The 17,786-nt window shown below is 35.4% G+C and overlaps 1 protein-coding gene across 1 annotated transcript in view; it reads left to right on the top strand.

The window, feature by feature from the left end:
• Positions 1-17,786, top strand: part of unc5cb (unc-5 netrin receptor Cb) — a 226,338-nt gene that overhangs the window by 187,747 nt on the left and 20,805 nt on the right. Inside the window, exon 10 of the mRNA XM_081354125.1 lies at positions 6,371-6,718. Coding sequence (XP_081210251.1) covers positions 6,371-6,718 — 348 coding nt within the window. The remainder of the gene's footprint in view (positions 1-6,370; positions 6,719-17,786) is intronic.

Genomic DNA, 17,786 nt, shown 5'->3' with positions numbered 1-17,786 from the left:
TTAAACAGTCATAGTGAATATATTGGCAGTTTCATTGGCTAGAAATAACTCTTTATGAGTGTAAAAGAAGAGCTTAAATGAGTCACAGTTAGACGTGATGGTGAACTAGTCAACTATTATTATTGGTTAAACTATTTTTATTTCTACAATTCAAGAAAATTAATGCTTTAATTCAACAAGGATCTTAAACTGATCAAAAGTGACAGTAAAGACATTTATAATGTTACAAAAGATTCCATTTCAAATAAACACTGTTCTTTTAAACTTTCTATTCATCAAAGAATCCTGAAAAATAAAGTGTATCACAGTTTACACTCAAATATGAACTGTTTTCAACACTGATAATAATCATAAAAGTTTCTTTAGCATCAACTCATCATATTAGAGTGATTTCTGAAGGATCATGTGACACTGAAGACTGGAGTAATGATGCTGTAAATTCACAGGAATAAATTACACTTTACTATATATTCACATAGAGAACAGATATTTTAAATTTTAATAATATCCCACTGTTTTCACTGTATTTTTGATCACATTAGTGAGCAGAAGAGAGTTTTGAATGGTTGTGTAAATATCAGTAAAAATGCTCAGTCACTTTATCATTGCAGTGACACAAAAATGTCATAAGTGTCACAACCGAATGCTGGATATGTGATTTTTTTTTTAGTAACTACTTGTCCACCCAACATGTGCACACCGATTATATCAATATTTTATTGTGGTTTTATTGGGTCTGTATATTTCTGATATGTGTGAGATGAACTGAAGCTACTTGTTTGACTAGTTTCCTATTTCCTGAAAATATCGTCCGTCTCAGTCCAGCCTCTGTCGTCACTGAACTTATGACATTTCTCTTTATGTGTCAATGTCACTGTAATGATAAAGGAAGTGACAGATCATTTTGCCGGTGATGAATGCGAGCGCAGATGGAGAATTGATGTGTGTCAGAGTCGCGCTGACGTGAAGAGAACGAAGGAGATGCTCATAACTCGAAGACGTCTTGAGTTTCCTGCTATTAGGATGCTTGTCAGCTTGATGTGAAGGCAATCTGCAAGTTATCATGACGGGGTAATTAGTTTCGTCTGTCTGGCACACTGAGTGTTAATTACCCATCAGCCCGTGTTGCGCGAGCGGAAGGTGTTGTGGTAAACACAGAGGAAAGAGCTGGAATCGGGAAACAGGTTTGAGAATCTCGAAACACATCAGCGTTTGCACTTTACACATCAGGAGGCCAAGAGCACAGCAATCATCAATTATGGAGACACAATAATTACTGATTTTTGCCCATTGAACATCTTTGAGCTAAAATATTTACTTGGTCTCGCTGAGATTCTAAGTGAGTATTTCAATAATTTAATGACACTTTCACATGTTCATGTTTTTGTTTTATGTTGATTAATGGTCACATGACACGCAGGTAAACAAATAAAATATTTCATATTTTTAAGTGTTTTATTTGGATATTTAATTTATTTATTTATATTTTAAAATCATTTATTTAATTTTAAAATTTAATTATATATTATATATATAAAAATGGGAAACTTGAATTTAAAGGTTTAAAAAAGTTTCAAAGCTGTATGACTTTATCTTACAGGTTTGATATAGTTAACGTAAACTAAAACCATAAAATAAAATAAACATTAACTGAAATAGGGTTTAGGGTTAGGAAAAAAATATATATATATAATAAAAATATTTTATTTTTTTATTTATATATATATATAAAATTTTCATCTAGTTGCCAAGTAGGGCTGGGCGATAAAACGATAACGATATGTATCGCGATAGACACGTAATCAATATCAATAAAAAATGCGTTCGATAAAACGTTCGATCATTTTTTTTTTTTTCGTCGGAAAAAAACAGCAAAGCAAGTTTGATTGCATGAACAAAGGCACTCACTCTCTAGTAACTAGATAAAACAGGAAAAGTCAGCTCTCCTGACTTCAAGTCTGACCAATGTCGTCTGCAAATTATGCAAGACCGTCGTCAGTTTCTCTGTTATTCGCGTGCTGATGCGCTCTTCTAGCGTGTGCGTTTCTCAGCGCGTACATGTGAAGCTCATGCACTAAAAGCCTGTCTACCAGCGCCTGGATACTGGACTAAGTTATCTTTCGAGTCTTATTGTGCTAATACTGTTATATACACACAAGGTTTACATAAACTAGTCGGATATGTCTAAAGTGAAAGCAAACTTGAGAAAATTGAGAGAAAATCTGCTTGTCAAATGCGTGTATAATAGACGCGTCGCGCGCAGCTCTTAAAGAGACAGTAGCAATAGTAAACACGCTGCCGCTTGTCCTTAAAGGGATAGTTCACCCAAAAATAAAAATTATCTCATTATTTACGCACTCTAATGTTGTTCCAAACCTGTATTCATTTCCTTCTAATATTTCCTAATATTAATATTTTGAAGAATGTGGCTATCCAAACAGTAGCTGGTCCCCATTGACTTCCATAGGAGAAAAATATACTATGGAAGTCACTGGGGTACATAAACTGTTGGTCATTCTTCCAAATAACTTTTATTTTCAACAGAAGAAAGAAACTTATTCGAGTTTAAAACAACGTGAGAGAGTAAATTATGAAAATTAGAATTTTTAGGAGAACTATCCCTTTAATGTTAATAAAACAACAAAATGTAAAGAGAAAATCACTCACTGCTCTTGACTAATAACTTTATTAATAGCTTTAATAAGTATCAATGTATAATTTATACAGTGAAGTCTGTTTTGTTTTATTTTCATATTTGTTCATCATATTTAATTACTTTCTGCAATGCTACTGTTAAACACACCTACTGTAGCTGAAAACATAAAGCACTGTTTATTTAATTTGTATATTAAGTTGTGTATGTGTAACGTGTATCTTTGATCTTAATATTTAATAACAAAGAAAATAATGAGAACATTTTTTATCCGCCCCTGTCTGCCATTCTTTTTTATTTTATATTTTGTTACCTAAGGCTTTGTTTTTAAAATATGGACATTAGTTTGGCTGTAATGCTCAGTCACAAAATAGTTAAACCAACATAAAAAAGAATTGTGATAAAATCGTGAATCGTGATTTTCCTGAAAGAAATCGTAATATTATATTTTTGCCATATCGCCCACCCCTTTATAAAGCATTTCTTACGTATTCTTTAATTTTGCACCTTAATGTTAAGAGATAATTGTTAAGTGTTCATTGTGATTTTAGACTTTTGAGTTTTCCATGGTCGTGTTGACATTTCTGCCTTTATAACTGATGGGATTATAATCAGAGGTAGGTTAAGTTTAAAATAAAAAATCTTTAAATGTAATATATTTGTCTCCTGGACTGGTCCTTATTTTAAATATGTCATAAAAAAATTCAATAATTATCGATATCGACCGATATGAAACACTTATATCGTGATACAGTTTTCAGCCATATCGCCCAGCCCTATTGCCAAGGCAACATTCATCATTTTCATTTACTTGATGCACTAAAATACTAAATCTAAATATACAGACATATTTATTTAAAGAAATCACAATAAAATATAATAAATACAATAAAAAAAACACAACTAAATTACTGAAACTTTAACTAAAATTAAAATGAAAATATAAAAATAAAAACATTCAAAATATTAATACAAAAATGGATTACAAAAGATTGTCCAAAATCTAATGAAAGTCAGAGGGGACCAATGTTCTCTACAACCCAAATGCTCATCACAATATCTTCTTTTGTATGAAATTAAAGTGAGTATGTTTAGAGTGATATGGTGTTTTAATTGGCTAGAACTGTGAAAGCCCAGATTCCCCCTTATAAGTGAACTCAACAGGTGATGTGTGTGAGCGTGTGTTTGGTGACCTCTCCTCGACCTGCAGGTCTCGGCGGTAGACAGTCGCGGATGCTGAGAATCGTTAGCGGTGTCAGGTTACGAGTCGCGTGCTGTGCGTTCGGGCCCGATCTCATGAATATTCATGTGTGTACCTGTGAAGGATCAGTGTCGATCCCGATGCCCTCTGAGTCTGGGTAGAGATGAAGACCGTAACGAGGAAAAGACTAATGATGCCTCTGAATATACGCCGCTCTTCAGGGAGAAGCGCTTCATCATAGCGCAAATAATAGGGACTCGATTCTCCTCAGATGCATTAATAATGCTTTACCGGCATGTGCTAAACAGGTTTGCACTAAGCGTTTTAGACCACTGAGTGTGTGTGTGTGTGTGTGTAAGAGAGGGTGAACATGGAAACCCAACTAAAAAATGTCTCATCACACCAGTGTTATTGTAGTATAATTTATACTATAATTTTTATTCATATGTTGAAGTACCTTTTATTAGTTTTTATATTTATACTCTTTTAGTTCACAAGTTTGGGGTCAGCAAGATTAGTTTTGAAGAAAATGAATTCCTTTGTTCAGCAAGGACAGATTAAATTGATCAGAATTGACAGTAAAATATTCTATTTCAAATAAACGTTCTGTTCTTTTGAACTTTCTATTCATCAAAGAATCCTGAAAAATACAATGTCACTGATTCCACAAAAATATGAAACTTTAATGTTTTCAACCAATAATAATCAGAAAAGTTTCTTGAGCATCAAATCAGCAATATTTTCAGTTCATTTTTTTTATATTAATATATTTTAGATTTAATTTATTTTTATTTCAGTTTTAGTTTTAGTTCAGTTTTTATTTATTTCCATACAGTACTGATTATTTTACTACTTAACTTCAACTGATTTCATATTTTTTTTATTTCAGCTTTATTCTGATTAACACATTTTTTTTAATGTTTTTAATATATATATATACAGTAGTCAACATTTGAAGTGGATCAAAACCTTTCATCAAAGTTGAACATGAATTTTGAACAATACCCGTTCTTTTCTTAGGACTTTGATGCACTTTTTTGATGCATACAGCACTAGCCTCGAGTACCTTATTGCTTTTATGAAACGGTTACCACACAATACAAATATTATAGCCGAAAAATATGTATCTATGCAACTTTCATGAAGTAAAATCACTAAAAGCCTTCCTTCCGCTGGAAAAAATAGTCCCTGGCCGTAAACAGCAAGAGAAATTACATACATTATTTCTCCATTAGATGGCGACAAAGACTGGCTTAATGAGTGAGTCAGTCAGTAGAGAAGACTTTTATATTGAAAGGACTGAAATTGTGAACACAGAGAACTGACAGATGACTATAGACTCGGGAAAACCCCTGAACTGTTAAAAGGACAAGATATCGCAGTGGACATTCAAACAGATTTTTTTATTATGAATATAGCACTGAGCTGAAGGAAAATGCTATGTCTACTGTAAATGCAGGATCTCTCGCTTACTCGATCTCTCAATACTCTACTCTAGCTTCAATGAACAATATCAATGAGAACATCTGTTAACGTTGCTAAGAGTGGTTGCTATGGGTGTGTGTAGTGATACATAGAATCGTTGGGTGAATCGGTCATAGCAGTGTTTTATCGTGAATATCAGAGTTGGAACTAACCGTTTTATATAAAAAAATAAAAATATAAAAATAAATATAAACAGGAAGATGACGCCTGGAAGTGCAACACTACTGGTCAAAAGTTTTAGATCAGTAAGATTTTTTATGTTTTTAAAAGAAGTCTCTTCTGCTCACCAAGACTGCATTTATTTGATTAAAAACAATAAAAAAAACAGTATTATTGTGAAATACTATGACAATTTGATCATTTTGATCATTACTCCAGTCTTCAGTGTCACATGATTCTTCAGAAATCACTCTAATATGATGATTTGATGATCAAGAAACATTCATTATTATTTTTAATGTTGAAAACAGTTTTTTGAGTGTACAATTTTTTTTCAAATTTTTTTGATGAATAGAAAGTTCAAAAGAACAGCATTTATTTAAAATAGAACATTTTCTAACATTATAAATGTCTTTACTGTAACTTTTGATCAGTTTAACTCATCCTTGATGAATAAAAGTATTGATTTATTTCATTTATTTCCGCCAAAAATAAAATACAAATTCTTACTGACCCCAAACTTTTGACCGGTAGTGTTTAATATTACAAAAGCTTTAGATTTCAGATAAAAGCTGTTCTTTTGAACGTTCTATTCATCAGAGATTTTTGAAAAAACTGTTCAACTGTTTTCAACATTGAAAATAATAATGAATGTTTCTTGAGCATCAAATTAGAGTGATTTCTGAAGGATCATGTGACTCTTTATTATAATATTTAACATCAATATATTTATTTTATTTTCCCAAATTTTCTTAATGTACTTGAACATTATATTATCAGATTTTGATTTAATTTAATTAGTCATTTTAAATATGAAATATTGTACGTATATTATAACCAGTGCTGTATTTGATGTGTGTGTGTGTGTGTAGCTGATCTGCTGGCGGCTCCTCCTGACCTGACGTCAGCGGCGGCCCTGTACCGAGGACCGGTTTACGCGCTCCACGACGTGGCCGACAAAATCCCCATGACCAACTCGCCTCTGCTGGACCCGCTGCCCAACCTGAAGATCAAGGTGTACAACTCGTCCGGTCTGGTGACGCCGCAGGAGGACCTGTCCGACGTCTCGTCCACAGTCTCTCCCAAGCTCCCGCACGCGCTGATGGAGGCCGACACCATGAGCCGGCGCACACACACACTCGTGCGCTCCTGGGACCCGTCCTGCACCGCATTCGGCTCCTTCAACGCTCTCGGAGGGCATCTGATCGTGCCCAACTCAGGTCAGTGCTGCTTTCTGTCCGGCAACAGACACTAGCGTACACTTGACAACCGCATCGAGGAGCACCGGTGGTGGTCCGTCAAAACATATTGTTTTGTACGTGAATGCTGTTTTACGTGAATATTGACACGAGTGAAGCACAAAGCTTTGATTACAAATAGGTTAGAAATGAAATGTTACATTGAAGGCATGGAAACGTGTGGATTCGTGTGCCGAATGAGAGAGATACGTCACGTGAGCCCATAAATCTAAGCTTTGTCGGCTTTGTTTTGCGATCTGGTCACCCGATTATCAGCGTATAATCAGCGAAACAAACATCTTTTTCTTTTCCCAAATCGTCACGCACGTCTCGCCCATTTTCACAGGGATCATAAACGTTTCTTCCTTTGGTTCACTTTTAATTTGTCAAAAAAAGTGTTTTTTCTACTTTACCACAGTAAAAATGCGAATATAATAGGCCTTTTTGCTCACTCTTTAAATTCTATTTAACACAGTTTGTGCTTGTTATTATGGTAATGCGCGTCATGTTTATTTGTATAGCGCATTTCACGGTATTTTTCATTTTAGTTTGGCTTTCTCTGGCAGCAGAGAATCAAGCGTCGCCTAAATGTCTCGACACTGTTCGCTCCTTAGAACTTTTACAACAAGTGTCAGAAGCTTTGAGCATCAGGAGAAAACATGTAGATATTAGAAAAGAGAATGACTGTCTCTGTCCTGCTCGTGTCCACATGCTATATGACGCATCTTTGTTGGGAAATATAAAACGAATATTTGTTTGTAACTTTCTTATAATTTTTAGGTTATCAATATTTACTGATATTTATTTCAATGTTTACAGGCTGTAGTGTAGTGTTGCACTGACGGAAGTGCTAAAATAAACACTCGCGTCTGTTACAAAATGGAGGTTTAAGTCATTTTTATTTTTATCCACCCCCCCCCATCACCACTGTGTCACCACCAGCCACGTCACAGCCCTCCCAGCCGCTCGTGCACATCTTGAGCCATCGTGCGCTCGGCACGTTTCAGCGCTAATCGTGTTTGCTCAAGCCAGGCTCTGATTGAAGCTTCTGGGTTGTATAAGGAACAGGCCAGTGTGTGTGTGTGTGTGTGTGTGTGTGTGTGTGTGTGTGTGTGTGTGTGTGTGTGTGTGTCTCACAAACCTGTCAAGAACGAGGCCGGCTCATATTTAACTCCACTGTCGAAAGAAAGTATATTTAGATTTTTCATGACAATTAAGCATTGTTACTGTAATGCAAAGAAAATGAAGATACTGTATATTGTAATGTACTAAAATATATATATATATATTATATATATATATATATATATTTTTTTTTTTTCTTTATTATTATTTCTAGAAACAACAATAGTTACATTTATTAACATTAATTTAACTAACAATGAATAATATTTCTAAAACATTTAATAATCTTAGTTAATGTTAACTGAAATTACACTGATGTATTAGTAAAAACCAAAAGTTGCATCTGTTAATATATATTTTTTTACAATATACATTTGTATTTTAAACATTTGTACCTTTTGTATATTAACTAACGCCATCAAGGATTAATAAATACTGTAATATATGTACTGTGCATTAATTAATGCATTAACTAAAGTTAACTAATGAAACCTTATAGTTCTAAATATACTTAACTTTTAATATGCAATATTATAAACAATACTGAATGTAAACGTGGTGAAAAGGTCATATGGTAATGAGCTCATGTGTGTGATTTTACCACCGTGTTCATTACTATGCTTTGCTCTGGAGAAGATAAACATCAACCTCTCGTTTCAAAACACCATAGGAGCCTTTCAAGAAAAACGACATTCATATTGTCACAATACTTTGATATTGAGCCGTAAAATAATTTTATGATCACACATATTCCCCAGAGTCTCAGTGCCGGCTCCTGATGTCAGTGAGGTGTGTGTGAGTGATGGCAGCATCCACTCAGCTTTAGAGTCAGTAGATGTGTGAACGCTCCTCATGGTCCCGTGAGTTTTACAGCTCCTGTGAGAATCATCAATTACTGTTCAAAGTGCCTTAGTGTGTCCGGTGAGATATAAAGGGATTAGGACACTGAGAGGGTGATCATTCTCACTCCTGACACCCATCCTCGACTCACTCGTTCATAACAGAGCCAGCGGTACAGTAGCGCATGAACACCGTCTCCTGAGGACAGACTGAGGCTGCGTTTACATGCGCTACTTCTGTTTCAGTCCGACTGAAGTCATTCCGATTGATGGATCCGGACGTAGTGTTTACATGAACACTAAACATGTGAGTTGAAGGAGTTGAAGTTTTATTTGCCATTTGTACCGGTAAATCTAGTAATATAGTTATTTCTGTAGCAGAGCTCTGCATTAAAAAGTCAACATAAAAGAAGAACTTACAAAACTACACACAATAAATAGACTTTGTTGTAGGTTTATACTGTTCTTCTTTACTGTACCTTCTCAAACACACACAATTAAGATGGTTACCTCCATATAGGAGTATTGCACTTTCCTGAGATAATACATAATGTAAATATTTTTAAAAAATACTGTGATAAAACATTCTCTGTTTAACTGAGACAGACACGGGTTGATGTGCGCGTTTATATATGTCACAATCTTCAAATCGGAATATATTTTAGGCTGGATGTACATTATCCCGCTTATTATACGGCTACTTGCCACATGAGTAAATAATTAGACACGAAATATTGATCTGAGTTGAAATATTTTATAAGATCTTTAAACACAAAGCCTTGCGGAGAGAGCCGTTTCAGCGGCGAGATCAAACTAGACGGACATTCAAGAGATACAGTATACAGTCATAACACTTATTACACAGCATTTCACCACATAAATAATGATGGAGATATTGATTTCAGATTAAACAATTTTAAAATCTTACCTGTTTGAATCTCATAATCCAACAGTGTACAAAACAATAGACACAAAATGGCCGCTGCTGCGTTTGTATGAAACGAGAGAGGGAGTCCACGATACTGGATGGCATTATTAAATAACTACACACAAAATATCGATTCGACTGATTTTAAATATTTTATTAGCTCACCAAACGCAAAACTCCCATGAAGAAAACCCATTCCTAGCGAGTGTATAGCGCTGCTGACTTCAGTGACCCGGATGAGCCTGTGTTTCTGTTCCCAGCGGCTGTTATCTGGGAATAATATACCGCTGGATGGCGCGATCGACCAATCAGAATCAAGCGTTCCACAGAGCCGTGTGATAAGACACTTTATTCAACAGGAAAAACAGCTCGTTGAGCACGTCATACGCCATTATGCTATTTCTACGTCATTACGTTATTTCAACATCATTACGCTATTTCTACATCATTACGATATTTCTACATCATTACGCTATTTCTACGTCATTACGCTATTTCCAAGTCATTACGCTATTTCTACGTCATTACGCTATTTCTACGTCATTATGCTATTTCTACGTCATTACGCTATTTCTACGTCATTATGCTATTTCTACGTCATACACGCTATTTCTACGTCATTACGCTATTTCTACATCATTACGCTATTTCTACGTCATACACGCTATTTCTACATCATTACGCTATTTCTACGTCATTACGCTATTTCTACATCATTATGCTATTTCTACATCATTACGCTATTTCTACGTCATTACGCTATTTCTACGTCATTATGCTATTTCTACGTCATACACGCTATTTCTACGTCATTACGCTATTTCTACATCATTACGCTATTTCTACGTCATACACGCTATTTCTACATCATTACTCTATTTCCAAGTCATTATGCTATTTCTATGCCATTACGCTATTTCTACATCATTACGCTATTTCTACGTCATTACGCTATTTCTACGTCATCACGCTATTTCTACGCCATTACGCTATTTCTACATCATTACGCTATTTCTACGTCATTACGCTATTTCTACATCATTACGCTATTTCTACGTCATACCCGCTATTTCATTACGCTATTTCTATGTCATTACGCTATTTCTACGTCATTACGCTTTCTACATCATACACGCTATTTCTACGTCATTACGCTATTTCTACGTCATCACGCTATTTCTATGTCATTACGCTATTTCTACGTCATTACGCTATTTCTACATCATTACGCTATTTCTACATCATTGCACATGCACAGTCCTTTCACTTTCGGTTTTCAATCCGATCAAGTGTTTACATGTTCTCTCGATCGGTTTAGAAAAGGAATAAACTCCTTTCAATCCGATGGAAGTTTCATTGGGATCGAGCTCAGTCGGATCGATTAAGGCGTTTTACATGAAGGATTTCCAGTCCGATTGAGCCGTCAGTCCCATTACTAACGGATGATTTGGTTGCATGTAAAGAGAGAGTCTTAAGTGTACTAGATTCCTGAAGCCTCGTTAACTGGATGCGGATGTGGGAGTTTATTGGTTTTCAGAAAATTGGGACACTGTTCATTTTCACCGCATTTCCTCAGATGATTCACACAGCAGATCCCTGGATTTCAATAGGACTGCAGTAACATTTAAAAGGTCTAAACTTTCAGATGTGGTGAAATATAATGTTAAATAAGATAATTTCTCATTCACTCTTTTGCTCAGCATATATGTTTACGGACCATTTTAAAAACATGAAATGTCATTCACAGCCTGTTTAATGTCCATAATGTGACACAGTTCTGAGTGAAACTGACATTCAGCAGGAGAGAAGAGTGTCGGGCTCGATTTCATCTGTCAGGTGGTGTTTGGATCAGTCAGACTTGTGTGTGTGTGTGTGTGTGTGTGTGTGTGTGTGTGTGTGTGTGTGTGTGTGTGTGTGTGTGTGTGTGTGTGTGTGTGTGTGTGTGTGTGTGTGTGTGTGTGTGTGTTCCAACAAAGATTATATTTTATATATATTACTACATTTATTTTTTCATTTCTTTTGATTATTTTATTAGTCATGTAAAAGCAATTTTTATCTCACTTGGAAAAACAGCATCACAGGTGTAAGACAACACTCAAAAGGCAAAATTGTAATATAGAAGAAAAGGCTTTATTCTTTGAGGAATCTTTTCGCAACCAGATGTGAAACAGAAAGCCTACTGACATAATAAAACTGAGACATTTTATACAGGTTTCTGACATTCTTGACTCCTCCTTTCCCAGTCTCTGTAAATTTCCTTAAAGACATCTAGTATGGACTGGTTCTACCCCCCCCCCCCCTGGGCAGGTCATGCTGTTCTTTGTCCCTGAGAAGCCAAAAGGCCTTCATTTACAATCTAAATGACCTCCTGCTTTCCTCAGGAGGGGGCCTGGGACCCTACTATATGACATCCTGTATTCTTCGACTAAGATTCTTTCTCGTGCCTAGGTGTTTGTTATCTCCCCGGGCTATCTGGTTTATTACATCTGCTCTTTCCTACCCCCAATTCAGCTGTTAGAAATGCTTTTACACACACTCAAATGAAATCAACAAGTTTTAAATGAATGGACACAAGAACAATGAATTTTTCATTAACATCTCCCCCCTGTTTATCATTCTCTGATAACCAATAAAATAATAAAAATTCATTTCTGTTTTCTAATCAAACCCATTATACTATTAAATCTTTAAGAATAGAATTAATTCAAGTCTTAATTCAAGAACAGTTATACCCTTCATGTATATCAATACTAAGCCCTAATTTGATTCAATCAAATAAAATCGCAAAACTTTTCTTCAACCATTAATTGGTCAACATTTTCTCCAGATATGTTGATCATCTCGTTGCCTCATGGACGTTCCATCTTCACCAATATGACACTTTGCATGCCGTAGAGAGGATTTTTTCCAACGTTGGCAGGGGAGATTTGTTTCTAGCACATATCATTGATCCCCTACTTTATTCTTTGCGCTGGCGTGTGAGGTTGTTGATGTTGGTTGGTATAGTTTAGGTCAGATGCTTGGACCCAGGTCTAACATCCTTCAGTCATTTTCAAATCCTTACAAGATTTTCCCTTAGATCACGATCGCACCCCTACTGGAATGAGTCATTTACTGTCTACTGTCACCTGCGAATGGAGGCCTTAAGTGATTTTGTTAGTGAGCGCGTGTCGTGTCGTCCCTTTGGTGTGACCTGTGAAATTTTCAACCTGAAACATATCACCGGATAATTTCTTGCTCATTGAATAGCACTCAGGGTCCTTGTTCCCCTGAAAAAAACATTCAACCCATGTTGTTCATGTTAACAAAACAATACAGAATCAGTTCTGTTTGGTTCAATCCATCCTGACATCCTGCAAAATGAAAATTTTAAGTTAGGCATTACACAGGGTTTGGCACTGTTTCTTCACTTTGCTCATGCCATGCGCAAAAGTCTGCATCTTCTGTAAAGAAAAACAAATGTTGAGGTTATTGTCACATAGTTTTCTTTTGTCTGCTGTGCTGCCACATCTGCTCCGGCTTTTCCTGTCAAAACAATTCTTGTTATTAGCACACTTAAAATACAAACAATGCACACAATTAAACCCAATGTCCTCCCAACATTTATCTTCCCACCTGTGCGATGGCTTTCAGCAAATGTGAACCCCTTAGTAAACCAGATCTAGCTGGTTAATACAAATAAAGTTCTTCAAATAAACCCCTCCTGGACTTTTACTGTCCTCATATACCGATGAGGTCAAAGCTAGATAACCTCTCAGCCTGCTGTGAAGACAATGGGTTTAGCCCTTCCCCCCTGGATTTACTGTTTTTCCCACCTGTGAGGCCGAAATGTCTTTGTTTGTGGCCTGAATACAAATTATCCATACTAAAAAGTTCAAAGACTCATCTGACCACTTGTTTTACTGTGCGTTCTCCTGTTCCCGCCATGAGCATATTCATCCTCCTCTTGATGCACGACACCCATCTTGTGCATAAATTTAACATAATAAAATTCTCTTACTTTTATCAGACGCTTTTATCCATAGTGACTTCCATTTCAAAGTACACATTTACATTCTTATCAGTTCTTGCTTTCCCTCGGAAATTGAACCCATGACTTTGGCGTTACAAGCGCTAACGCTCTACTGTTTGAGCTATAGAAAACTGCAATATTTGTTCATATTTATTTGGTAACATTTGTTTGGATAAAGTTTGCTAACCCAAACGTTGTCCTTCAGCCAAGTTTCCCATCTTTCTCTGCCTCTGAAATAAAAATATTACTTAAGGCCACAATTTCATCTTCTTATCAAATTGTTTTTTTTTTAAGGCAACGGCCCCTAGTCTCACAGCGTTTCTTGATTTTTCAGGCCTATTGTTTGGTCTCTTAATCAACTGTCATCTACGAACATTCTCCCGGTCATCAATTGGTCAGGTCAGGTCGTGTACACTTTGTCAGCGTCAGTACACTTCGTCAACGTCAGTCGAATAACAATCTTCCCCTTTTTACAATACATAACTGTTAAGGGCTCTCTGGATAATCTGATATTTACTTAGCCTACTGTACGTGTTTGTTGCTGTCAAATTTATAACTTTTTCTCAACACATGACTGACGGCTATCTACGACTTCACAATTCTAATTTATCAATACTTAAACCTGTCCAGAAAGTAATTCAAATCTACTGCACATCATGAATGACCAAAATAATAATTAACAGACAGAGCTCGATGATCAATCAACTTAAAGCTCATCCTGTTCTGTGTTGCCTTCTCATCAGATTGACTCACAATCCTCAGCTTACTTTGTCATTTGCCTTAACCCATCTATAATGCTAAAACACTCTTTCCAGAGGTTAATGACACATGTATACACACTATTCAGACAGAATAGTTGTCCTAAACTAACACATACTGTACAAACATGAATTAACACTCACACTCATCCCTGACTATGAACTGCTCATATTTCTTATTCATATCTTTTCTCTAAAAAGATTTAAATTTTAAATGACATTTTAACCTTACATTTTCCTGTATCTTTTATCTAATGTTTTTATGGCCTCTTAACCAGTTTCAAAGCATGTCTGTTCATTATTCATCTGATTTTAGAAAAGTCAGCTGGATTGTTTTGGTGCATAATTATTACTTTGCTTCAGCTTTCTTTGGCTGACTGATAACAGAAGAACAGACAGAGTACCATCCTCTTCCTCCACTCAAGCAGTCTCTTTCTCTCTCATTATAAGCAAATAATCTTTTCAACAGCCTCCTAGGACTGTAACTAAAATAATCATAGTCATAGTCAATCCTTAATAGTTCACAAATGTCAAAATACAAATGTTTGACTCAAATTAGAACCGTTACAATAATCTAAAATACATTATGCTATGATCTTTTTTCTAAGGTTATTTTTAGTTTAAATACTCAATTCACCTAACCTTCGTTTTTCAGAAATTTCTCTTGACTCATCACAAGCTGTTCTCATCTTTAGCCACCACCATGTCTAATGACCTTCAGGAGTTAAAAACTAGTTCAATATCAAACATTTTTCTTTGCCCATAAGGCAACCAACATCATGTTCCTTATGTCACATCTTTGATCTTCTGTTAAAACAGAACGGTCAAATGTTTAAGGTGACAAGCTATTCGAAGTCCCCGTAATCAAGATGGTTGTTGGTTGTGCTCTGTGATTCTATTTACATATTACTGAGATTGGATGTAATTGTCTCTATATGATAATTAAGCTCTTTTAAGTGAAGGAACATTTTGATATATATATATTGGAGTGGAAGTTGTAGGGAACAGACCCCTCTTTGATGCTCTTGGCCCCAAGTAGCATCACAACCACTCCCTTCTTGTAGGTAACACCTCCCGAACCTGGTGGGCAGGTGCCCCAGTGGCGGCGATAATCCCTGCCTTAGGTTGTTCCCATCTATGGCCATCAGAGAATCTTACCCGTCTTTGGGATCTACGCCTCCTGCACACTGAGTTATGGCTCTACTTCACTTGAGCAAAATTATCATAGTTTGTGGTAATGAAATTTTTTTTTTTTTTTTTTTTTTTTTTTTTTTTAATCGAGGTAATCAAGAACCATCATATCCACTTGGAACATTTAATATTGACATTCAGTGTACTGTTACTTCTGTAGCCGGAGCCATCGGCCCTGTTTTATGGTGGAGGCTAAAATCAGACAAAGAAGCGGTCAAAAATGTCACTTCTATCATTTAAGGTCTGCATTATTATTTTAAAGACTTCTTTAAAATCATTCAGTTTTACTTTTAAAACATTTACAAATTGTCCTCTAAATTTGTCAAATCTGATTTGTTTTAGCTTTTCCACATCTATGAATCTTTTCAACTGAAACACTGTGCTTTACACAGCCTCAGACAACAGCTTTCAGCTGATATTGAATGAGAGAGAGACTCTTGAGGCATTCAGGACTGGTACACTGCATTCTCATAAACTTTTAACTTCAGACTTTATCTACCATCTTTTTCAACTGTAGCCCATCTTAAGGCATCTTTTCCATGAATTACATGTATTGTAATTTAGACATAATATCCACTCCGAATGAGTCTCTGTTGCACTGAAACTGTGGCAGTTTCAGTCACAGCACGTGCCAGATTCAGATAAGCAAACCTGTTTTGGCCAAATCACAATCTTATCTTTTAAAATCAACATTAACAAGCCTTTGTTTAATCAAATGCCTTTTACACATTTTACATTTAGCAACTGTTAATCCTGTAACACTGCTTCTGTTTATTTTATCTTAAAGAAATAATACGAATTATTCTAGTTCTTAATAACAATTTCATTTCAATTTTACTTCAATGTTTTCTCTAGGAGTTTATCAATCTGCTTCTATGATTCACTTTTGAGGCTGCTCCCTGCTTGTGATACATTTTTTTTGATTATCATTATAAATCATTCATTAGATTTGTCTCTCCATATCATCTAAAACCTTATCAAAGCATTTCATTCAAAAACACAATCATCCTTTTAGTGACCGGTACTTTTAAAATATTTTGCAACTCATTTAGTCTTATCCGTAATTTTATGTCAACCGGTACTTTTTATAGTTCTTTCCTTTCAAAAGGAATTCCTTACACTTAAATCTTTCAATCTTCTTACAACTTTCAAAAGTTCCAACTATCAACTTTATTTCTCCCTCATTTACTTTTACAGTCATACAGTGCGCATACAGTCACTGAATGACCCAGCTGACTGCAATAAAACACTCTCTGTTATTCTGCCTTTTATCTTTCTAACAGCTTCACCCTATTTTGCACTTCTGAAACATTGTGTTGTATTCAGGAAATGCAAACAGAGCCACTGATAAGTTCTCTGCATTCTCCCCCACTGTCCCAGCTGCAAATTCAATTACAATAGCCGAATTATAATCTTCATCATATTAACATTGATCTACTTTCTAACCCATATTAACACAGACTTTTCTTTAAATTTGTGTCATTTTGGCACTTTCTTTCTTTGGAGCCAGTTAAGTTATTGTTTATCTTTCTAATTACAATCAAACCTTTACTAAACATCATCTGCAAATCTCTTCAGAGCGTGAGCAGAACTGCTTACAGCATTTGCTCTCTTTTATCTCACTATTTATCAGGACTGTTCAGTTACTCTTCATACAGTATTAAAACTTTAACGTGTCATTAATTTCATCAACACTGGTTTTTAAAAGCTTATTCTTCTATCAAATGGTTAGTTTGCAGATTCAACTTAAATCACAAAATTGTATTATAATTATTCAGTCCTACTTATCTCTACTGTTTCACAGAAAACACAAGATTCTCTAAATCTTCTCAGTCTCTAAATTACACAGACAGCTATCTTAGCCGCTTGCACCTTCAACTCTTGTTACAAAAATATGGCAATCTATTCTTCAATACTCTGTTCTCTTTTCATAACATTAATACAATAAAGCACATTCACATCACTATTATTGGCAGAACATTAATTTTCATAAGCGACACGGAAAATCTAAATATTCTAAATGGGTTTCACAAAGTTTCTGATTAACTTTAGTCACACATGTCTGGGGAAATTATCTCCAACCCATAATTTCCTTTATAAAACAATATATTTCCTTAAATGGCTTAATATCAACAAAATATCCAATCTCTGGACATTTTCTAATTTGATATTATCATCAACAACACTGATTACAAAA

The sequence above is a fragment of the Scardinius erythrophthalmus genome, assembly GCF_964197995.2.
Source record: "Scardinius erythrophthalmus genome assembly, chromosome: 23".
NCBI classification, from domain to species: domain Eukaryota; kingdom Metazoa; phylum Chordata; class Actinopteri; order Cypriniformes; family Leuciscidae; genus Scardinius; species Scardinius erythrophthalmus.
Note: the sequence above shows the minus strand (reverse complement) of the source record. Positions and strands in the feature narration are given on the sequence as shown.